Here is a 25,436-nt window from a genome sequence, read left to right as displayed (position 1 = left end):
ATTGGTATTTTCTAATCTGGACCTTTGGGATGCACAGTAAAATAGAAGTAACCGAGCCCTAAGCCCAGTGAGATCAATGGTCAAAGCTCAAAGCCTTCCCATTTATAACTATTACTTAGATTTAAGACTTTCCCATGTGTTTTACTCGTAACATGATTTACTGTGCAGATACAGACCATCCAATTGCTGCTATTGTCCATGCAAAGGACTGGGCAAAGTACTCATAGAAGAATAGAGTTAGGATTCACTCCAATACACTTTGGGAGTGCTTTGTATTTATCAAAAGAAGCTTCCAGCCTCTGCTTGTATTGCTGCTGCTGTTTACTTGGAGATGAAGATGCCTCATATACAGATGCTAATTTGCTACTTGGTTCTGTACAAACTAATTATATAGCTTTGCATTATGGTATATTGTCATCTCATTTGGAGGGGGTTGGGTGGGAAAAAGATGAAATTTATATATTCTATAACTATCAAAATGGGTATTTATCATATATACTTGACTTTGTATTTGGAACCATTCCAAGATTGTATGAATATTTATATTCATTTCCTTAATTTAATTATGTGAACATCAACAAAATGTAGGAATATAACTGTTTTATTGGATTATTGTTATTTTAACAAGGTGAGCTCTTGGGTGACATGGCTGATTCTGACTGCGGGTTCTATGGAGGAAAAACGAGAAGTCTTCTCCTATGTGGTACATGTGGCAAAATGCTGCTGGAACATGGGAAACTACAATGCTGTTATGGAGTTCTTGGCAGGGCTCAGGTACTTGCAGCTCATTCTTCAAATGATGGAGATTCTGGCATAGATTACATTGCAGCTTCTGTTACATACAGCTGTCCTTTTGCAAAATAAACCATGAACTGCATTAGTCACTGTGCTTAATAGTGTTCTGTTACTAAGTTGCATCATTTATCTTGTCCATTGAGTTTGCGACAGCTTGCTGTTTTGGGAAAATTGAATATGATATATGACAGAGGTTAACTTTGGTGAAAGACAGGTCTTTTCTCAGAATGCTCTAGAGAGAATGCTGTTTATCTTCCTAAAGGATAAACAAGTTAAACTGAAAGTATTAAAATACTTTAAAAAACAATACCAGCTTTCTAATGGAAAGAGCCAATGTAGCAATTAGAAGAAAGGTCATAAAACTTGAGAAAAATGCAGATTACTGCTTGTTAACCCCAAAATGTTAATGAAAAATGGAATAACTTTTTAAACATTTGATTAATAATTTTAATAACACCAGTTATTTATAGGTTATTTCTTATGCTTCCTAAGGCATCCTCTCTTCACTCCCAGGTGTCATGCATGTTGGTGATTTGTAAAAGCAAAAGTGGGAATGAAAAGAAAATTTTTAAAAGAGAGAGAGAGTGGGGAGAGGAGAGGCAAGGTGTAAAGCCTAAGAGATATTATAGTCTGTAAAAGGATCTTCCTCCTTTTATAGTTAGAGGAGATGTGTGTGCATATAAAGGAACTATGAATGCTGCCTGGTTTTCTTACCCTTCATCAGAACAACCACAGCCTTCATTGCAATAAGGCAAACCAGTGAAAGGCAGCGTATCTCATTAGCAATTTGAGATAATTGTACAAAATCAGGAACATTTTAATTATTCACAATGTAACAATAACTTTTAGTAATCTTAACTGCAGGGCTGACAAGACATGTATAAACCTTTAATACAACTGATGGGTAATTATTTTTAAATAAAATTCTACTTTTTTACTGTACTGTATTCTGAATTTCACAGGTAATTCATGTAGCTATGTCTTTCTTCACACATACATGCATTCACACAGTGAACTTTGAATACTATACTTTTAGCATTCTGGACTATTAAAACACGACTTAAAGTTAGTTTATTTTTTCCATATAGGTCAAGAAAAGTTTTAAAAATGTGGCAGTTCATGGACCAATCTGATATTGAAATGATGCGAAGCTTGAAAGATGCTATGGCACAACATGAATCTTCATCAGAATATAGAAAAGTTGTAAATCGAGCTCTGAATATCCCAGGCTGTAAAGTTGTTCCTTTCTGTGGTGTATTTTTAAAAGAACTCTGTGAAGTTTTGGATGGGGCTTCAAGTCTCATCAGACTTTGTCCTCAGTATAACTCACAAGATGAAACACTGGAGGTAAAACTGCTGGAAAAAATTACTAATCTAAAAGGGCTGCAATAATTCTTGCATTTATTAAATAATTGGAGAGTGTGTCATAAGTTGGGCATGTGAACTAGATATTGCAGTTTCAGGGTAAAATGCTACTGTACACTGATCCTAAGTGACTGGAGAACTACACGTTATTTTACAATTTTATTTACAAGCTTTTGTTCTCTGTTAATGTCTATATATTCCTATTCACATAATACAATTCATTACTCAATTTATCACTGCTAGAGTCCTTTTGTTAAGTTTTGGGAACCTAGACTAGGATCCAAAGTCTTGCCTATGTTCATACATAAGTTCTGGGTTCTCTCTGGCTCAGAGAATATTTTTAAAAACCTTTTTTTTTTTTTTTGGGAAAACTGATGCCTGGGGAATGATGTTAGTGGAAAGAAACAAGGTCAGATGTCTCTTAGGCTTTTAAAACTGCTTTCATGTTTTTTTTTCTGGATTCTCTTTTCAGCTTTTGGATGAGCAAGAAAATAATACATTACCACATTATGTCAGTAAAATAGTTTAATAAACTTCATTTTGTAGTTCTTTCCAAACATCACTCTTTCAGATTTACTTATTTATATTTATTATTTCTTTCTAAGAATTCTCTCTTAGAAAGAGAGAGATTGTCTCTCTTAGATTGTCAAGAACAGCAACTGCTGCTGCAGATTGAGCTTAGCTGAAGTGAAGTGACTGATGTAAAAGAATCAGTCAGGCCCTTGGTGTTAAAAGAATCAAGCTCGTGTGGGCCTAGTTATATAACTAGAGTGAACCCGTCACCATTACTTGCCTGAAAGGTTCAGAACTGCAGCCTAAAATGTATTTAGGATCATAATACAAATGTATTGCCCTCATGTTGTTCTTATGGACTGCTGGAGACATCTGACTGACCCCTGTATGAAGCAAAATTTTAGATGAGATAGGACTTTGGTTTAATCAAGCAGGAATTATAAATGAAATGCTTTCTTGTCAAATAATGTATTATTCAGTGCACCATGCTAACTAATATGTGCATAGAATTAAGTGCAATTAAAATGAGCAGTCAAAATGAGCACTGTGTGAGTCTGTGGCCAGAAATGGGAGTTGTGAAGAAACAGATTTCAAGATGTCTGCCCTGTGTGCCGTATTAATCCTGTTTTGGTCAAATCCTGTTTGACCAAAACAGGATTTACCCATTCAACTCAATGGAATCAACTTGTCAAGAGACATGTATAAGATTGTCCTGCAAAAAGATAATTGGCTTCCACTAAGCAGAAAGTAGCATTGCAGAATGATTTGCACTGCCTGCCTTATACAAGATGCTGATGGAGCTACGCTAGCCCTTCTAGTTGCCGCTATATGTATCCATATTTGTTTATTTAAGTTATTTTTAGTCTTTCTTTAAAGCCCATTCAGGGCTGCATGCAGGATAAAAACCATAAGAAGAACCATACAGGATCAGATCAAGTGCCCATCAAGTCCAGCATTCTGTTCAGACAGTGTTCAACCAGCTGTGCATGAGAAACCCAACCAGGACATGAGTGCAACAGTACCCTCCCACCCATGTTCCTCAGCAACTGGTTACATAGGCATACTACTTTTGATACTGGTGGCTGAATGTGTCCAGTACCCTTTTAAATCCATCCAGATTGGAGTTCATAGTTAAATCTCATGGGAGTGAATTTCATAGTTTTGCTATGCACTGTGTACTTATTTTCATCTGTCCTTTATCTCCCACTAATCAGCTTCATGAGATGACTTCACATTCTAGTATTATGAGCAAAGAAGAAATCCTTAAGCATTTTCTCCAGCAAATGTACACCTTTTGCGTGTTTCCTTACCTTTTTTCAAAGCTAAGCAATCCCAAATTGTAACCCTTTCTCAGGGGAGTTGCTCCTATCCACTGATTATTTTAGTTGCCCTTTTCTGTATATGAAAATCTGTATATCTATGCTTTTATAGATAAAGCAAATTATTTATCTAAAATGTATTTATCTAGTTGTGCTTACTGAAACATCAATAATAAATGTTGTGTGGGTTTGCTTGTAGTTTGTTGCAGAGTACAATGGGCAAGATAACTATTTACAACGGATAGGTCAAGATGGCCTACATAATATAGAAAAAGAATCAACAGCTAACTACATTTTTCAAACTATTCGGAGCTGTAATCGCAGCTTGGAAACAGAAGATGGAGAAGATAATTTTATTGAATATGAAGACAGAAATTCCAGAAGAAATTCTTTGAAGGACAAAAATCGTTATCAGTAAGGTTTTAAAGATTTTAATATGTGTGTGCCTGTTCTAAATTACAAAGTAAAAATCATTGTAAGTTTTTTAAACATTCCTATCTATTTCCAGTTTCCTATTAAACAAAATGCAATAGAATAGCTCGCGCTTAGTAAAAACTAAAATTAAAAATAGATCTAATAATAGAGATCTTAGTTTTTTGAGTCCCCCCCCAAAAAAAAAAAATCAGGTAGCTGAAATGGCACCCTAACCATACAAGACAGAGGTATTAGCAGGTCTGAGGAGACCCATGGGTTGCAGAAGTATAAAATACCATGAAGAAAAAAATCCCTCAGTAGGATTCTTCCCATCCCCCAAGAAAGCCCAGTGAGAACTGAGTATGGTATATACACATGGAGTGTTGACTGATTGTTAAGAATGGAAAAAATCCTCATAGAAAATCTGGGATGGAGGAAGAAAAGAATGGTAGTGTCTTCCATCCTGAACAGAGGCTGTCTATGTTGCAACAAGATCTCACTTGTAGATTTCTGTGTTTTGTCTTATATTTCATTTGTGCACTCATTGGTGTGTTAAAAATAAGATATGTTTTAAATAATATTGTAAGCATCTGGATGTATCATTAAGCCATGTTTTAAAGTTGCGAGAATAACCCCAGCATGTCTTGGGATTATACACTCTCACCTCCGTTCCTCCCGTACAGCCATGAAGAGATCAGAAATGTCTGCTGCCACTGTTGTTAAGCCTAACTATGGGTAGTAGAAATGTCAGCCTCATAAAATATGATTCAAAGTTGGTTTGTTTCAGCTAAACTTAGTTAAGATTAACCAAATTTTTCCTAGGTTTGGGTGGTACAACTAGTTGCATTATGTGCTTATATTTGAGGCTTTAATCTTCCACTTAACTGAGGCCTCGGCTTCTCGGTTTTTAGCAGGATTAACTTTCACATTGCTCCACATGCTTTTTCCAGAGGATTTCCTTTTTCTATCCTTTTATATGTTCCCTTACACAACCACAAGATGGCACTTTGGAAAAGCTGAAGTGCATAAAGACATGAGCTTCTCATAGTACCATTCACAAATAACATTAGATTTTCCTCTGCACACACCCCACCATCACACACACATAAATGGTTTCAAAGCATGGAAGAGGTCCTGGAAAATGGAGTCATTGTATAAAGCACCTGCAAACTGACATAAGTAAGGTATTGTAAGTGCACAATGCATGTCTCATGTAGAAAAATCTATACATCTAAGGTAGAAGTCAATGCTTCTGAACTTGTCTTTGTATCCTTGGCAAAAGAGAGATGGGCAATATGAAAACCCAGGAATCAATTAAGTTTATGTCTCAAGTAATGTGTCAGTTTTGTATTGTTTTTTCTATTTTAATGGGGTTGCTATAGCAGAATGATATAGTGACTGAGTACATGTAACTATAATGCAACTTCTCTGGACTAGTTACATTTCCAGAATGTTTTGGAGTTATGTATGAAATCACTGCACTCAAATGCTTGGAAATCCTCTTGTTAAATTTTATGTTCCTTCATGATGTAATTACTTCCAGGCAAACCTTTTTCATCTTGTGCATGAAGCTTTTAGAAACTTACAGATGCAGCTGAGACTTGGTTAGTCATGCCAGGAATAGTACCATGCCATTTTTGTTTATCTTAGCTCAGAACATTATATCCTGCTGGAATAGCATTCTGACCCAGTCAAAATAAAGGTTATTTATTATTGTTCCTAATCCCACTACTTTTAAGGGCATGTTATCTGAGGTTCATAAATTATTTTAGGGGAAGCTTATCAGAGCTAATAAAGTCTTTGCATATTCACAATAGGGCATAGTCATTCTGCACAGGTGTTGTTTTAATTATGAACACATGGGAAAGATCATGTTCACTGACCTCAGATTCCCCACTTCTCTCCGGGTGGTAAGAATACCTCTGAAAGTCCAGAACACTATGCACTTAAATGAAAGTTATGTAAAAGTAGTGATAGATTTATAGGACAATACTAGAAAGATTCTAGCAGAGCTATACATGCAAGGAGACCTATGTCTGCAATTTGTGGTACTTCTTGAGGGTTACTGCTTCAGTGCTGACTGCCTTAATATAAAACAGTTTTTTTGACATGGATGTACAGGACCCAAGTTCAAAATTCTGTTAATGTGTAAGGTCACTTGCCTAAAGTGTTTGTGAAGTTGTTACAATATGGTACTCATAGGAAATTAACTTTCTTTTTATCCCAGCAGTCACTAATTTCCAATAGTAATTAATAAGCTGTTGCACAGGTCACAGCTTATTTAATTAGATATTATTTAATAATATCTGCATATCATTACCATATGTGCTAACGTATAAAGCAACTCACATATAAAATAAGGTTGATATTTTGGACTGTTTTTCTGGTGTTTGTCATGTGTCGGGCAAATAAGCTGACCCCCAATTTTTTGCTTAGCTATTTTCAGTTTCAAGGGTCATCTTCTATGCCATATATACAGTATGTATAATTTTAAAGATTTTATATAATGCAGAGCTAAACAGTTCTTTTATAATTACAATAAAATGATACATCATTATAAAATACAAAATCGGTATAAAGCTCACAAAATATGTTATCTAAAGAAAACAGTAAAAACTAGCAACAATAATATAAAATCATTTGTAACCCCTGGACCGGTATTTACATTGCTCAGTTAAAAAATAAGTATAAATAGTATAAATCTTTAAGACTCATCTAAAAAGACCCAAGGAGGGAACCAGATAAATTTTCTGTGGCAGGGATTTGCCTGGTGATGGGCCACTACTGAAAAGGTCTTCTCTCTTGTGCCCTAGTAATTACTCTTGACAGCCTGATGAAGTGAGCCAGAGATTAGGACATCAGTGGCTGATTTTCGGGGCTAGACCCTTTAGTGAAGGTTGCCCTTCAAATAACCTAGTCCTAAGCAATTTAGGGCTTTAAAAGTAACAACCAACACTTTAAATTGGCTTCAGCATTGGAGCGACAAGCTGTGCATCCAGTACGGAATTGATGTTTTGTGCACAAGTTGCTCAGCCCTTGCAAGCAACCAGACAATTACTGTCTGTAGCAAGTGAAGCTTCTGAACTGCCTTCAAAGGGATTCCCATGTGCAGCATGTTACAGTGTAAACTATAACTAGTACGTGAATAATTCTGCTGTAGTCTGTTTCCTGTAGATATGGCCAGAGCTGTCAAATCAAAGAAAAGTGATACAGGCATTCCTGGCCCCTCCAATGATAGTGTTTAGTTCAGGAGCACTCCCCCACCCGCAAGCTGCTCAGAACTCTTTTCAAGTACGGTGTAACCCCATCCACCATTGATAACATTTCTTTATCCGGACTGGCAGATTTTCCTACCCACATCAGTTCTTCTTTCTCTAGATTATACCTTAGCCCACTGGCCATCATGCATCACAGAAGTGCCTCCAAGCACTTGCACAAAGTTTTCACTACCTTGCTAGGTTTCATAGCTGATGAAAATGATGAGTCAGAAGCATACTAATGCCATGCTATCCAAACTTCTAGATAACTTCCACTAGAGGCTTATATAGATGGAACCAAGCTATTTTTATTATTTATTTTATTTTTATGCTGCCCAATAGCCGAGATGCTCTGGGTGGTTAACAAAAGTATATTTTATGTTTGTTCTTGTTTATATACCACTAAATATTAGAAAAAATCATAAAACAGTTTCCATATAAATACTAAAACAACATTTAAAATAATATTTTAAAAATATAGTATCCTACTGTGCAATTGCAGTAATACGTAGGAGAAAGAGGTTGGGACACGTGGGAGCTTTAGGCTCATTTCAGTAGCCCTCCTGACACACTTGTCTGCCAGGCTACCAAGGAGAATTTTTTAAAATTTAAATTTAACAAATGGTTTCCAGAACACCATGGAGTACCCCCCAAAAATTAAATCTAGATTATTTGCAACCTAAATTTGACCTTTTTAGGACTCCTAAAAGGGTCAAATCTAGCTTGCAAACAAACTATATTTGACCTCTGGCAATCTGTGGTACTCTTGATCCCATTTTCCATTAATTTTTAAAGCTTATTTTAAAGTATTTAAAGTTTAAGAAACTTATTTTCAGGAACCAGTTGTGGGGAGAGGGGAACATATATAAGCTATATATTATATTGGAGCCATGTGTCATGTAGTCTGATGCCCCCTTCTCTTTTGCAAAACTCTTGAGAATGGTGCTTTACATCACAGGAGATGAACGGAAGAGGCTACACTGTTCTAAACATTCGAGTTAAAGGGAAATTTGCCAGAACACCTGCCAGGGCTGAAGAAAACCTGGCAGTATGCTTAATGTGGATCAGGCGTACTCTTTACCATGTTCCTAATCTGTAGCAGCTTCCCATGTTCCTACTGGGAACTAATGTGGACTAATGTATGGTTTGGCCCCTGGGACTTTAGAGTTAATACACTTAAGATCTTAGAAAATCTTTCAGGAAGAGTATGGAGGAAGAGTTTATTTGCCAAGTACCTTTCTGCACCATGATTTCATTAATAGCCTGATCCTGTGCCTTGCTGAACCACTGTGATTAAACCATCATCCAGTAAATGTTCTTTTGTGCACAAAGCATTGCATTCTAAATGTGCTTATTCCCTTAATATGTGCATGAAGTCATCTTTGCTTCCTGACAAAATTGTTCCTAATAGAATTGTTATCATCTGGCAGTTCTTCTGGGCAGTAAAGCAACATCTGATGCCAAGTACAGCTGACCTCCTTTCTTGTCCTTTCACATAATCTCTTGACTTCTGAAAAGTGTTTGGAAAGCCTTGTTATATCATTATTTTAATATATAACTTTGCTTCCAAGAATAATTTGTTCTTAACTGAAGTTTATGTTTTACATTGGAAAAATTATGTTTGTTCAGATACCAAAGTTGAAACTTTTTCTTTAAAATAAGAAGTGAGCAGAAATCTTCCATTTGCTAAAAGGATGGAAAAGTAAAGGCAATGTACCTCTGAATATTGAATATTGGGTTTTACTTTTGACCCTCCCAGAAGTATGGTGCTGGATTGGGTGGGCCTTTTTTTGTAAGTGTTCCACTTACTTTAATATAATCTGGGGTGAGAATTTGGTATGTTCAGCCTAGAGAAGACAAGACTGAGGGGAGACATGATATCACTGTAAGTACCTCAAAGACTGTCACAAAGAGTCTTAAGATCCCTTATCACCCATATGAGATGTAGGACATGGAATGACCGGCTCAGGTTGTGACAACCCAGATTTAGGCTAGAGATCAGGAGAATTTTCCTCAATGTCAGAGGAATATGACAGTGGAACAAGTTGCCTAGAGAGGTTGTGGGCTCTCCCACACTAGAGACATTCAGACAGAAACTGGACGGTCATCTGAGTGGGATGGTGTAAATTGGCTTCCTGCAACAGCAGGAGGTTGGACCCAGTGGCTGCCTTGGCCCCTTTGAACTCTGTTATTCTTTGATTCTAACTATCCCTCCTGATGTTGTTAGATTGCAATTCCAGTCTACCTTAGCCAGTGGATTATGGTGAGGGATCATGGCAGTTGCATTTTAACAACTTCTGGAGTACCACAAGCTGTCCACATCTGATATAATCAATGACAGCACTGTTCTCTCTCTCTTGATTGTTTGGCACAAGTTACACTAAGTTGCGCGCCATACTTGTTAACTACAAAGAACCAATGAAGAAGAGAAGCCATGGTGTTTTGTTGGATTATGAACTTTGGCTGGTTTACCATAGTTATCAGCAGGGTTCACACAATTTTAATGTATTTTATTGTTATAATTAATTTTTGAATTAATTTTAATTTAAATTAATTTATAATTTAAATGTTTTAAATGCTGTCTTATGTATTGTGTGTTCCTGCTTTTATATCCTGTTGTGAACTGCCCAGAGAGATTCAGTATAGAAATGTAGTTAGTAGTAGTAGTAGTAATACTCTTTAGTCTCCTCCTGGTTCATCCAAATGATCCATTCCCTGTCTGTTTCTTCATCTTTCTTCTGCTTTTTGAGCCAAATATGCAAAGAAACACATCCAAACATTTTGGAGTATTTCACACGTTCTTGAAGGATATGCTCAACTTTGGTTTGTATCAGAAATGTATTATTTGCAAGCTTCCTATATTTAATTCTTCAGTGAGAATTTAAAAGCTTCTGTAGTAAGGGTTGTTTTGGTAACATATTTTAATGACATACCCCTTTTTCAACCTATTCTGTAGTTTTACTCTGAGTATGAATCCATCCCATCATTTATATATCATTGCCCTATTTAGGCATGTATCAAAAAATCTGTAACATGCGCATGGCTCTGGTCTATTTACTTATGACAACTGATGGGTGGAAAACATTTTTCTATATGCTCATTTCCTAAACCGTTTAAGGACAGACTGCTTTCTTGCTTTTGCTGTTCATTTCTTCTCTACTTTTAAGGGCTAAAGAGAAAGCAACCAAGAATACACAGTCAAAAGGAAGGGAAATTCCCACAGTCTGTCCTATCAACTACTTTTCCTATGTGAATTTGCCCAAAATAACTGTAAATTATAGAGTCATACAGTATCTTGTCATGCTAAAGCCACTGATGTCATTTGTATGTAAACTACTGTCCATAAGTAGCATTTTTGCTCCAAATAGGACAATCCCAACAAGCATGAGGTTATGAAATGACTTACATTTGCCATGGTAGAAAGGTATTCATAGAAACATAGAAACAGAGCGAGTCAGAAGGGGTCTCCCGGGCCATCTAGTCTGACCTCCGGCACCAGCTGGCTCCACTCATGACATGCCCACCATATTCAATTTTATATTAATTCACAAAATATGATGAAACGGCTTGTTATATGATAATATGTGGTAATAGATGGCTAATATCTTGGTTTCCATATAGGCTTATAACTGGAGAACTGTCAGATTCTGAAAGTGACATATTTGAACAGTCTAAAGAATGGACTACACAGTTAGCTGAAGAGCAGCAGAAAGCTTTCAGTCATGGAATAGAGCTCATTCCCTGGTATGTGCTGTCAGTCAGAGCTGATGTCCATCAGTTCATGCTTCAAGGTGCAACAGTTATACATTATGACCAAGAGACACACTTTTCAGTACGCTGTTTCCTGCAACTTCAACCTGACAATAGTACATTGACATGGATGAAATCCACCACTGTTTGCTCTGCAAGTTCTAAAATGAAATTGAACATGCCTGGCAGCACTGCTGAACTTGGGAAATTTCAGTTTCTTGGTAATACTGGATTAAATGGACTGGTGGAAGGATGCTTAGATCTGTTCTCAGCAAAGGCTGTGTATATGGGGCACTCTGGCATTGATATGCATGCTGTGTGTATTCAGCATAAACTTTGCAATATGTCTCTTGAAGAGAATGGTATAACACTATTGTATGGACTTCAAACTACTGAAAATAAGTTGCTGCACTTTGTGGCTCCGAAATATACTGCCAAAATGCTGTTTGATGGATTGCTGGAATTAATGAATGCTGTAAGAAAGATGAAGAAATTTCCTGATCAGAGACTGCAGTGGCTGCGAAAACAGTATGTCAGCCTTTATCAGGTAAAGTGAACTATAATTCCCTGTGTTTCCCAACAAGCAGAAAATGTATAATACCGCACCCACTGATCTTTAGAATCATCTCTTTCCCACTCTTATTAATTCCATGGTAACTGGTGAGACTCAAGTCTAAGTTAGACCATGTTCTTAGGAAACTACATGCATACAGCTAAAAGCAAATGGGAAGTTTCCTTAAAATTATGTCCATTTTAATGAAGCTGATGACTTTTATTAGGAGGATGGACGTTATGAAGGACCAACTTTGGCTCAAGCTGTTGAACTGTTTGGAGGGAGGCGTTGGAGTACAAGAAATACAAGCCCAGGAAACCTGATAAAAAGTGTAGAGAAACCAGGTGTGCAAAGAAACAACACTCTGGGAATCGTCACAGCTAAGAAAAAGAAGAAAGTGCTCATGAGGGTAGGAGGTTCAATTACTTATCATTTTTGCATGGGTAATTTAAGATCCTTTATAATCCTTCCTGCATAATCAACTGCATTTACCAACACAGAAGAATTATAAATAGAGATAACTTGATTGCTACTTGTTTGGATTTCCTCTATGTAGAAGCAGAGAAGTTTTTGGAACAGAAAATAGTACAAATGTTTGCCTGTGTTTAAACTGAACTAGAAGTACAGCTTTCTGGGTGGTATTTTCCACTTCTGAGTTGAGCCTTTGTCTTTATTACAGAAGTCAACGGGATGGGAAATATCATTGGAAGTTTATGCAGTATTTTTGACCAGCCAGAAAATATAACTTCCCCTCACTGCCAAAATTCATCAATTTGGAAGGCAGAATCAAGTCAAGCTAAATTTCAGGAACTGCCAATGAACATTACTGGAGCTGCTAGAAAGGAAGGCTAAAATTTTCATGAATGGTGGGGCTGGGACAGGGTGGGAATAATCTTGAGATCAAATGTAAATCTTGTTTTAAGAATTTGTAATGTTTGGGCATGATAGAGAGTGCCATTATTGCCATTCAGCATTTGAAATGCGAAGTAATTTTTTTAAAAATAATTGTAGGTAATAGGTTGGATCAAAAGGCTTCCATTTATTCGTTTATTGCTTGACAGCTTGAGTAAGGAAATCTTTGCAATCCACCTCTTTATGTTTTTACAAAACATAGGGTGGGGGTTACGGTTATCCTTTGTCTTAAAAATTCATGTTTTTGATTCACATTTTTCATGATAATTTTGAATAACAAGTTAAGGTTACAATCTTTGGGCATGTAGACATTGTTCAGCGTAGACAGAGCTGAAAACTAGGAGGTAAAAATCCATGCTTAAATATTCACCCAAGCCCAGCCACCAGAGAAAGCTGCACAGAGGTGCCTCCTCTGAGTTTGGTGCCCAGCTTTGGACAAGGGAAGAAAAAGGGATGGGCTGGTGAGGAGGGAGGAAGAGGCGCGTGTGTATACGGTATCCTATGATCTCTTCAGCCCCAGTTCCTGCATGTTTCCTCCCAAGGGGCAAATTGTATCATTAGGGAAGGGGATTTTAACTGGGGAACAAGTTAGTGACCTCTTCAGTGTTGCAGTCCCAGTCAAAATCACTACTCCTCTCCCCAAATTAATTTAAAAAAAATCACACCTCTCATTCATTGAACTCTAGTGACACATATGGAACAGAATCTAATGGGCTTCTTACACCCTTGCTGGATTCTTTGCATACCATAGATTCTGTTGTACAAACATTGTATCCCACTGATTCCATTACATAGGTTGAATCTACTGCTTTACAACAGAGATTTAGCACTTCTTAGAGAAGGCCCTGAAACAAGTAGAAATGCTTGTTTCTCAGTAGGGCCAGGTTGACAGATCTCCTTTGTGTGCGAGAGCTCCACTTACCTGTCCTATTCCAGAAACAAGTGTCATTCATTTCCAGTTGCCCTAGAGGTGCTAAATTTTTGTTCCACAGACAATGGGTTCTTGTGGATGGGTAAGACACAAGAGAATCAGTGGAGGTATAAACAGCCCATTTCTGCCCCTATTTTGGCTCTCAGATGAATACCTAATCATTATTTTCTTCCACATGCAGTTCTTCGTCGTGACCTCTGTGCATTCACACGTATGGATGCTGCACCTGCGCAGTGCCTGTGGCCGGAAATATTTAAAGCTTAACGGTTTTGGTGGGTCCTCTGCACCCCCTCCCCCCCTACAGTATAAGAAGGCAGAGTGCCCGCCATTTCCTCAGACTTCTTGTGACCGCCGTTAACTGTGCCTCAAGCCTTTCGTCTCTCAGTCTGTACTATATTGTATATCTTGTTACCTAAACCGCTGTTTTTCTCTTAGCTTGTTAAGATTCCAAGTTACTACCCTTCCTGTTAGAAGTTTTCTTCTCATCCCCCATTCCCTTTTCCTGTTTTCCCCCCCAAAAAAAAGAAAAAAAAAGGAGTTTTCTCTCTCTCTAATCTTACCTTTGCTATCTTCTCCTCTTTTATCCTCGATGGCTTAGCGCACGGCTCTCCACAAGTGTTCTCAGTGCGGATCTAAAATGTCGCCTACTGATCTGCACGACCTGTGCCTTCTCTGTCACGGAGAAGGACACAGAACCGATAAATGCAGCCACTGCCAGGCCTTTACTAAGCAGGCGAGGAAAAATCAAGAAAACTTTCTGCACAAACTCTTGTGGGACCAAGTCCTGCTTGAATCCGATCAACTGGCAGGCAAATCTGCTGTGCTGTCCTCTTCTTCAGCTACCCCTCCATCCTGCCCATCGGCTGATGGTGCTCCCTTATCGGAGAGTCAACACTTCTCTGCATCTCCACATAAGCAAAAGGAGAAGAGGAAGCATAGTGGGTCGGACAAGTCCTCAGGCCATAAGAAGCCTAAGAAGGACAAGGCAGATAAGGCAGTGCGCAAGTCCAAGAAAGCCGACCAACCCCGACACCGTGATGCAGGTTCATCCACCCCGTCGATCCCGACGGCTGCTTCGGCACCGAGACCAACTGGACTGACTCTTCAGCTGGTGATGCGAGTGACTCGCCCCTTCCGTCCTGTCTTCGCCTGATCACCAGGAGGCTGCCATGTTGGGATCCATCTCTGATAGAGAGATCCGAGACTCTCACCCAATGGCACACTCGCCCACTCCTCAACCATCACCTGAGGCTCCCCTGAGGGCCCCACCTCAACAGGTGTGATACCAGCAGTGTGCCTCCATCCGTCCCTCTGGAGAATGGGTGCAAGCGCCCCATAGGTCAACTCCTCGTGAACCATGGGACGACTATCCACCCTATGGGTATTACCCCTCGGTACATGATTGTACCCTCTCTCCGGTTCCATCAACCTCCAAAGCGGCTCAGTCCAGGCGCCCTTCTTCGCCTGTTGATTCCTCCTCCAGCCTTCCGCCTCATTTTGACTTGGAATCAGAGGATTTCTCTACTTCGCCAGATGCTGTAATCACCACCCTTCGTCAAGTAATGATGGAACCATGGAACTTCCCCAATCAGCCACAACCCACTTCATGATGCTATGGACCCATGTATTGAGTCCATGAGCAGGATATCCCATTCCTCCTGCATCACCTGAGACCGAATTCAGTTGTAGTAGAGTCATCTCAAGGCCGCGAGTCGAGGGAACACACCACTCTTCATGATAAAGAAGGGCGTAAGATCGACATGTTGGCTCACCATATTTACGCCACCACAGGTCTCGGCCTCTGGATTTCTAACTATGAGGCTATACTGGCTCGCTACCAATATTTTCTGATGCAAAAATTGGTAACTATCACAGCGTCGCTTCCGGAACAGCAGAGACCTGGCCCAGATTTTCACCAAGGAGTCAATGCAGGTGGTGGTCCAGCAACTCTCCACGGCGAGACACCATGTTGATTACGACTCCAGGGCTCTCGTTGGTGCTGTAGCTCTCCGTCGCCATGCCTGGCTCCAGAACTGCAAATGAAACAAAGCGTTGTATTGAGAACATGCCCTTCGACGGCTCAGGGCTGTTCAATGCCCAGACGGACCACAAGATGAAGACGATTCATGAGTCGAGGGTGACAGCTCGTCAGATGTAAGTCCCCAACCAGTCTCGGCGTAAGTGGTCTTGGTCCCGTCTGTCCTACCAGTATCGGCCCTATACACAATTTTTCTGGCCAACAGCAATTTCAGCCTTGTCAGCAGCACCAGAAGCAACAACCACAGCGTTTCCAACAGAGCCATCGTCGACCTGATTCGGACAAACACCAGCGCTGACAGGCCAAGTAAACCTCTCCTCATCTCCTAAACCCACCCTCCCCTCTTCCTTTTGGGGATCAACTGCAAAGTCGACTCTCCATTTGGGAGTCTATCACATCTGATCAGTGGGTTTTATCCATCGTACAACACGGTTACAGAATCGAGTTCGATACTGTACCCCCGCCTAGACCGATCTGATTTACACCTCAGTCATCGGTTCTCGTAGATGAAGTTCAACAGCCTCTTTGTAAAGGAGCGATTTGACAAGTCACATGCTCTGAGGGGTTACACGGCTTCTACTTGAGATGTTTCACGTAAGTGTGATGGTGGTCTTCGTCCAATATTGGACCTATGTGACATCAACAAATTAATCAAAACTAAGAAATAAAAACTAAGAAAGAAAATTTAAAACATCCTTCTGTTGCTCAGGAGAAAGGATTGGTTCACTTCTTTGGACTTAAAAGATGCTTATTTTCATATTAGCATCCATCCGTCTCAAAGGTGTCTTCTTCGATTTACGGTCGGTTCCGACTTGTTTAAATATAACGTTTTTCCATTTGGACTGGCTACTGCTCCCGGGTCTTTACAAAATGCATGGCCCTGGTGTGTGCGCATCTTCGGCTCTAGGGCATTCAAGTTTACCCTTACTTGGACAACTGGTTGATTGTCTCCTCGTCTAGAGAAGGCCTTTGATCATTGATTTGGACTACTTGTACCCTCTTGGATGATTTGGGACTGTGTATTAACCACGAGAAATTGTGCCTTGCTCCTTCACAGATCATCGATTTCATCAGAGCCCATCTCGACTCCACGATAGCGAAAGCCTTCCTTCCACAAGGAAGACGAGACAACCTTCATGCATCCATTTGATGAATCCACATGGACAGAACTGTTCCAGCACTATCGGTGCAGAAACTCCTCGGTCACATTTCCTCCACAGTCTCGGTAGTCCCTCATGCCAGACTATGGATGAGGCCCCTTCCAACTGTGGTTCAACAGCTTCTTCCAACCCCAATGAGACTCGCCTCAGCGGATTCTTCGCCTTTCGTCCTCCAAACCTTATCATGGTGGACTATACAAAACAATTTGTCTGTCGGCATTCCGTTCCGTCCCTCTCACCCAACTCTGACTCTGTCCACCGATGCCTCCTTCACTGGGTGGGGAGCTCTGTGTGCCTGACTCCGTACTCAGGGCACCTGGGACTATTGAGAGACCGCCAAGCACATCAATCACCTTGAACTGCTGGCAGTCTTCAAAGCCCTTCGGTCATTTGAGGGCACTCTTCGGGGGCAAATTGTTCAGGTTGCCTCCAACAACATTGTGATGGTATTCTATATAAACAATCAAGGCGGAACAAAGTCCAGCTTCCTGGTTCACCTGGCTATGCAACTGTGGGACTGGTGTATCCCGAGGGGGATTACCCTTCTCGCTGTTCACCTAGCCGGTACCGACAACAAGGAGGCGGTTACACTCAGCAGGCAGATGTCGACAACCCACGAATGGGAACTAGATTGTCAGACCTGCCATCACCTCCTTCAGACATGGGGCTCTCCAGACATAGATCTGTTCACCACTCACACGAACAAGGTGTGCAAGATTTACTGCTCCTGCGCAGGCATCGTCCCGGGTTCGAAAGGAGATGTGCTAATGATCCTGTGGGTGAACACATTCTTTATGCGTTCCCCCCGATACCACTTATAATGAGAACCCTTGCCAAGATCACTTAAGACAAATCTCAGGGAATTCTTATCACTCCCTGGTGGCCCCGCCAACCATGGTTCCCTACTTTTCTCTGTCTGTCCAGCAACACCTTTCGACGACTGCCTCTCATACCTCATCTGATCACTTAACAGAATGGGCTGTTCGTCACCCTGATCTTCCTTCACTCAATCTGATAGCCTGGCTCATTCAATGAACCATGGTGCTCCTTCGGTACTGGCGGCTTCATTGGCCCCGACACTGGCCCAACACTCCAGATACTGCTCCTCGTTCTCCCTCGATACTGACAAATGCTCCTTTGGATCTGAGTACTCTACATCCCGATATTCAATTCATTCTCCAGTCTGCACTAAGACCTGCAACCTGCCACTCTTATGCGGCTAAATGGAGGTGCTTTACATCTTTTGCTGAATCTAATAACTTTATTGCTCACTCAGCCTCCACTGAAAACATTCTTCAATTTCTCTTGTCACTACACCAGACTGGACTTAAACCTTCATCTACCAAAGTTTACACTGCAGCAATCTCCCACTATTGTGGCCATGTGTTACGTTCTTTGGTATTCTCATACCCTCATTCGTCGATTCCTTAAAGGAGTGCAAAATCTACGACTACCAGTTAGACCAATTATTCCTACTTGGAGCCTCTCTGTTGTTTTGCAGGCACTCACCAGACCTCCTTTCAAGCCCTTGACGACTACTGACTTGCGCCTCTTATCTTGGAAAACTGCTTTTCGCATCGCTATCACATCGGCTAGAAGGGCCAGTGAACTCTGTGCACTCCGTATAGACCCTCCTTATCTCACTTCCATAAGGAGAAAGTTGTTCTGCATACCGATCTGGAATTCTTACCGAAAGTTGTGTCTCCTTTCAATATCAATTAAGACATTATCTTACCAGCCTTCTTTCCTACTCCATCTACACCGATAGAGTGATCGCTTCATTCTCTCTACGTTCATTGTTGCCTTGCTTTTTACAGATCTCGCACAGAATCTTTTTGTAAAACTAACCGGCTTTTCATCAAGTACTCAGACCATGACAAGGGCTCTCCTATTGGATCCCAAAGACTTTTGAAATGGATTGTACAGACCATCAAGCTGGCATATCATCTTGCTAAATTGGACTTACCTGTCATGCCTAGAGGGCACTCCACGAGGGCCGTAGCAGCATCTTCTGCTTTTTCTGCTGGCATTCCGATTCAAGACATATGCAAGGCTGCCACTTGGACTACTCCTTGCACCTTTGCCAGACATTACCGCCCTGATGTGCATGCCAGACATCATTGCTCCTTTGGTCAGGCAGTCCTTTCTTCTGTTCTCCAATGATGACACTGCCCCGCCTCCAGGTTCAATAAGCTTGCTAATCACCCATATGTGTGATGCACAGAGGCCATGACGAAGAAAGGCAGGTTGCTCACCTGTAACTGTCGTTCTTCTAGTGGCCATCTGCATTCACACAACCCACCCACCGGCCCTGCTCAGTGTCGGTGACTGGGTTTCTACAGTACCGTATTTCCTTTGATAGCGGATCCGTAGATGGCTTTTTCCTTTAATGTATGGATTTATTTGTATGTGTATACCAAGTATTCAGCAGATACCCTGCAATACTTAATGCTCCCACTGGGGGGTGAACGATCGGTCTCCAGTAGACTGAGGAAATGGTGGGCACTCCACCTTCTTATACTGTAGGGGAGGGAGGGGGTGCGGAGTTCCCACCAAAAACGTTAAACTTTAAATATTTCCAGCCTCAGGCACTGCGCAGGCGCAGCACCCATATGTGTGAATGCACAGATGGCCACTCGAAGAATGAAAGTTACAGGTGAGCAACCTGCCTTTTTTATTGCTTTTTCCTTAGCGAGCTGATAATGGCTTTCTTGACTAAATGTTTTCATAACCCTTTGTAATTTACTAATACCTTAAGAATGAAATATGAAGTGTTTCTAAGATGTTTATTATGAAGGTCACTTTTTTAAGGGTGAAAGTGGAGATGGTACTGATGATGAAATGACAACTCGAAAAGCAAGACCTTTTAAGGAAAATCGGAGTAGAAGTGGTTCAGACCCTCAAGATATTGATGAGCAAGATGAAATAGGTACTTTTTATTTTATTTTGGACAGAGAAAGAGCCAGTGTGGTGTAGTGGTTAAGAGCATGGGACTGGGACTCAGATGATCCGGGTTCTAGTCCTCCGCTATGGAGCCAACTGGGTGACTTTGGGCCTGTCACAGACTCTCAGCCCAACCTACCTCACAGGGTTGTTGTTGTGGGGATAAGATGGAGGAGGAGAATGATGCAAGCTGCCTTGAGCCCTTTGTAGATAAAAGGCAGGATATAAATCAAATGAATGAATGAATGAATGAATGAATGAATGAAACCAAATGAATCCTTTGGTTGACATGTAGACACTTGGCTTCTCCCATTTTTGTCTGATTGTGGCTCCTCAGACTGCTCCCAAAGGTTAAGAGCAGCTTGTTGGGTGCTACAAAAGGTCACTTAAAGTACAGATGTACATGCAAAAGCTCCCAATGCTGATCTGAATGTATTTTTGGCTAGAACAGGGTATCTTGCATTCACACATTTTAATAAACATATATATAGCTATAAAGTAAGCACTGCTAAAACATCTGCCTAGCTCACCTGTCATTAAAAAATGAGTACCCAGCTGGAAAATGCTCAGGGTTGAGTGAATCTACATGAGAAAGAAAGAACCACTTGAGAGCACTCCTGTATAACCTCATATGTGGTATATGACACTCAAATGACATTGTCAAGAGCAGTTCTTTAGAAATGAAATGTTGTACATGCTAACTGAAATTCCCTCTGAGTGTAGATTTTATATGTTTTTGATCATAGGTCAAAAACAGCAAGAACCAATTAGAACAAATGCAGGCTTGCTAGTGCAATGTATCCCTGGTTTCTTTCCCTGTCTGGAGCTGCATCATTAGTATATGAGGTTGAATATTTAAATTCAGTTATAGTTCCTTTGTTGCAAAGACACCTAACAAAATACTTTGTTTCTGTGACATCTACCTCCTATTTCCATATTCTGTATGATCAGAACAAGAACTTTAGGAACTTTTGCTTCTCATTTAGTTAACTCTGGTTTGTTCTATGGTGGAAAAACATGGTGGTTAAATTAACACTAATTATGATTGGTTTCAAACAAGTCAATTTCAGCTGTGGTTTCTGAAACCAGATAATTGCAACTAACTTTAAATAGTGATAAACACAGCATAGCAATTTGTGCTTAACTAAAAATACAATTCTTTTTTAGTTCTCCGTTGGGCTGCTAGGATTAGGAAATGTGTGAACTTAATGTGGCTCATATATATCATGCTAAAATGTAAACCATGGCTTAGCTTGACATGTGAGTGCAGCCAGGGCCTGCATTTGGACTTCACAATAAACCGTGGACATCATGATAAGCCACCTCACTTCTTCCAATGCAGCCTCAAGGAGGAATTTGGAAATGTTATTTCTGTTTTTGATTACCTGCTGCTGCTTGTTTTATCGAAACTAAATAAAATCAGTTTGACTTGGCCATTTCTTATTTTCAATAGAATACGAAACCGTGGATTATGAAATGGCTTGTTTCAACAAACTGTAGTTAAGTGGTTTTTGTCAGGGCTTTGTTTTCATGTTTTTGAGTTCCACGTTTTATATGTCATGGCATTAAGATACTATTCTCTTCCCAAAAGGAAGTTTTTCAGACTAACTTTTAAAGGCATGTTTTTCCATTAAAAATGCACAATTAATTTTATAATTATGAAATTCTGTATTGCCAAAGTAAGCTAATAATAAAGACTGCTTTTCTCTGGAACAGGATTGCATCCAGTGCTAGTTCTTACTAACTTAATTAGCATTGATTTAAATGGGTCTACTTTAAGTAGACTAACATAGGCTGCATCCTAAAGAATGGGTTGAAAATCTTCCTGTGACTGGAGTGACAGTCTTAATGCATAATACTAGTATATTGTACTGACCTTAAAAAGCATCGTTTTCCAACTTTTCCTTAAACAGGAAGGTGTATTTCAGGATTGTCATTGAAAATGTTCTTTCTGTTTACATTTATTCATAAATATTCCAATGTTGCTGATCCGTTTCCCTTGTTTTGGTCCAATTCTTAAATAAGAAAACAGTTCCTTGTAGCACCTTTGCATTCAGTTTAGATTCTATTTCTTGCTAAATACTTGGCCTCTCATCCCATGGTCAGGGACTGATGCCAAGTTTTTAATTAGTCTGGAGAGCTGTTGCACATGTCCGGGCAAAATGAAATGAACATGGAAATAACCTCTGCTTCACCCTTTTAATAGAGAGTTGAGGGACAATCCCTTGCATGGTTAGACAGAAAAGGAGTCTACAATTCCCAGTATGCCCCAGTAATGCTGGCTGGGGGATGATAGGAGTTGTAGGCCCTTTTAATGTCTAACCATATATAGCTTTGCAGCCTTAATCTTGATTAATCACAGAATGAGAAATGCAAGTAATTATACATTTTATTAACTATTTTGTGTTGGTAAAAGTGTATTCATTATATACAGATTTGGAGCAGCATTTTGAACACTATATTTTTTCAGTTGTCTTACTGACAGATGGTTCTGTGTAACAAACATTTGCATACTCTTCTACAGACAGAAAATAGTCCAGCAAAATAGATGTTTATCATAGAAACAGAGCGAGTCAGAAGGGGTCTCCCGGGCCATCTAGTCTGACCCCTGGATCCAACCTGCTCTGCTCACGACATGCCCACCATGTGCCCTCCATGTGCATGTCCAGCCTATGTTTGAACACCCTCACCGATGGGGCCTCAACCACCTACTGTGGAAACCCATTCCATACCGTTGGGTCCTGACTGTCATGAAGTGCTTCCTGGCATCCAAATGGAACCTTGGCTCCCTGAGCTTTGTTCCATTGGAGTGCGTCCTGCCTTACTCTTCAGGGGAGAAGAGGTCTCTACCCATCTCCATGTGACATCCCCTCACATACCTGTATGTCGCCAACGTATCTCCTCTGAGTCTCCTCTTCTCCAGGCTGAAGAGACCCAGTTCCCTCAGTCTCGCCTCATACAACATCCCCTGCAAATCGGCCACCAACCTTGTGGCCCTACGCTGCACTGACTCTAACCTGGCTATAACCTTCCCATAATGAGGGGCTCAAAACTGAGCACAATACTCCAGTTGTGGGCACACCAGAGTCATGTAGAGGGGTAGGAATACCTCTCTTGATCTAGAAGCCACACTTCTGGCTATGCAACCAAGGGTGGTGTTCGCCCTCTTGACCACTGCATCACACTGCTGACTCATGTTTAGCCTGCAGTCAACCAGCACCCAGAGGTCCCTTTCACAAGTGCTGCTCTTCAGCCGCTTGTCCCCTAACCTGTACTTATGACACCCATTTCTGTTCCCCAATGCAAGACCTTGCACTTATCCACATTGAACACCATCCTGTTGTCTCCTGTCCACTTCCTTAGTCTGTCCATATCCTTTTGGATCTGGACTACCTGCTCCTCAGTTGTGGCTACTGACCCAGTTTTAGTGTCATCTGCGAATTTGATCAGCAGACAGTTCACCCCTTTTTCCATGTCATTTATGAAAAGATTAAACAGGATCAGCCCCAGGAAAGAGCCCTGGGGGACCCCGCTTGTCACTGGCTGCCAGCCTGATGATTCCCCACTAATGGTTACCCTCTGCTTTCGGTCAGTCAACCATGCCCTAATCTACCGGTCTATCTCAAAAACTCCTCAGTTTCTCCACCAGGATATCATGGGGCACTTTGTCAAAGGCCTTGCTGAAATCCAGGTAAACCACATCCACTGCATCCCCTTCATCTAGCCATCTCGAAACCTTGTAGAATTCTACAAGGTTTGTCTGGCAGGACTTGTTTTTGCAGAAGCCATGTTGTGTGGCTGCCAGCCTCCCTTCCCCATCTAGCATCACTAGATATGAGCCTTTCCATTGTTTTTCCTACAACGGACGTAAGGCTAAGTAGTCTGTAATTCCCCATGTCCCTTCTACTACCCTTTTTGAAAATTGGGACCACTGATGCCACCCTCCAGTCCTCTGGAACTTCACCGGTTCTCCACAAGGCCTCAGAAATGGAGGCCAGTGGGCGTGAGAGAACCTCTGCCAACTCTCTAAGTACTCTTGGGTGTAACCGTCAGGGCCTGGCGCCTTTGTAATGTCCAATGCCCTGAGGAGCCCCTTGACGTCTAGGGGGCTGACTCTAATCTGTGTCCCTAAGTCCCCAGTCTCATCTAACCTCCTATGCAGATCTCCCCAGTCCTGCTTTGGGCAGAACACAGAGGCAAAATAGTCATTTAGCATCTGTGCCTGTACCCTCATATCAGTCACTGGATCCCCTTCCTCCTTATTTAGTGGTCCCACCACTTGTCCCCACTTCCTTTTCCTATTTACATGCTGAAAGAAGCCCTTTTTGTTGCCCTTGATATTCTTGGCAAGTCTCAGCTCGTAATCAGCCTTAGCCTTGTCAAGAATCCTTCTGCAACAGGCCTCCTCCTCCCAGTATACCCTTTTGTCTATTTCCCCCAGTACCCATTTCCTACAGAGGTTCCTCTTTCATTTAATCCCTCTAACCACCTCCTTTCACATCCATGGCGGCACTCTCCTCCGCCTCCCCACCTTACTGACTAGAGGTATCGTCAAGGCTTGCGCCTCCAAAACCTCCCTTTTGAGTGCCATCCACCCCTCCTCAACTTGCTTACCTTCCAGTAACCTATCCCAGGAGACTTTCCCCAGTCTGGCCTTCAGTTGGCCAAAGTTGGCCCTCTTGAAGTCCCAGTTTCTAGTGCTCGACCTGCTGCACGTCCCCAGTCCCCTGATCTCAAAGCAAAGGATGGAGTGATCACTCACATCCAGAGCTCCCCTAATCTGTACTTCATCTATCAGCTCCTTCCTGTTGGTCAAGACCAAGTCAAGGATGTTTTCCCCCCCTCGTCGCCTCTCAGACCCTCTGTGTGAAAAACCCTCTAGGAACCTTCTAGGAAGCGACGTGACCTGGCTGTCACCGCCGAGTGAGTCTCCCAAGTAATATCTGGGAGATTGAATCTCCTATAATTATTGTGTCTCCCCCAAGATATCCTTAGAATCTGGCCTGTCAGGACATCATCCAGGATCTCAAGTTGACCTGGAGGGTGATAACATACCCCCCACTGTCAGGTCTCTTTCCCTGTCAAAACCCCTAAGTTTCACCCTGACTGCCTCTACCAAATCCCCATCTGTGCTGCATTCTATCTCACTGCATCCTATCCCTTCCCTGACGTATAAAGCCACGCCCCCACCCGTCTTTCCCTTCCTGTTCTTTCTAAAAAGGTGATAGCCCTCTGTGTTTACATTCCAGTCTTGCCTTTCATCCCACCAAGTTTCTGTGATTCCCACCAGGTCATACCCTTCTATTCCCAGGAGAGCTTCAAGCTCTTCCTGCTTATTGCCCATGCTCCTAGCCTTATGTACATGCACCTCAACTCCTTTCCACTGCTTCCTTTCTTTGGAGTCCCCAGCCTCTTCCTTCCTCCCATTTTCCCTGATACCTGGCCTCTCTTTGTAGGAGTCGTGTCAGTCCCTGCAGTACTTCTAA

At 41.2% G+C, this 25,436-nt stretch overlaps 1 protein-coding gene across 4 annotated transcripts in view; it reads left to right on the top strand.

The window, feature by feature from the left end:
* PLCE1 (phospholipase C epsilon 1) overlaps window positions 1-25,436 on the top strand; it is a 177,477-nt gene that overhangs the window by 108,294 nt on the left and 43,747 nt on the right. For 3 of the 4 annotated variants that reach the window (XM_044420645.1, XM_044420644.1, XM_044420648.1), the window contains 6 exons: window positions 629-774; window positions 1,884-2,142; window positions 4,192-4,406; window positions 11,285-11,960; window positions 12,193-12,375; window positions 19,819-19,936. In XM_044420645.1, the coding sequence (XP_044276580.1) occupies window positions 629-774; window positions 1,884-2,142; window positions 4,192-4,406; window positions 11,285-11,960; window positions 12,193-12,375; window positions 19,819-19,936 (1,597 nt within the window). The remainder of the gene's footprint in view (window positions 1-628; window positions 775-1,883; window positions 2,143-4,191; window positions 4,407-11,284; window positions 11,961-12,192; window positions 12,376-19,818; window positions 19,937-25,436) is intronic. The other variant, XM_044420646.1, reaches the window with a different exon arrangement.

Source organism: Varanus komodoensis, unplaced genomic scaffold (assembly GCF_004798865.1).
Source record: "Varanus komodoensis strain SLA01 unplaced genomic scaffold, ASM479886v1 scaffold11, whole genome shotgun sequence".
Classification (NCBI taxonomy): domain Eukaryota; kingdom Metazoa; phylum Chordata; class Lepidosauria; order Squamata; family Varanidae; genus Varanus; species Varanus komodoensis.
The sequence above is the reverse complement of the archived record's forward strand: the minus strand, read 5'-3'. Positions and strand labels throughout refer to the sequence as shown.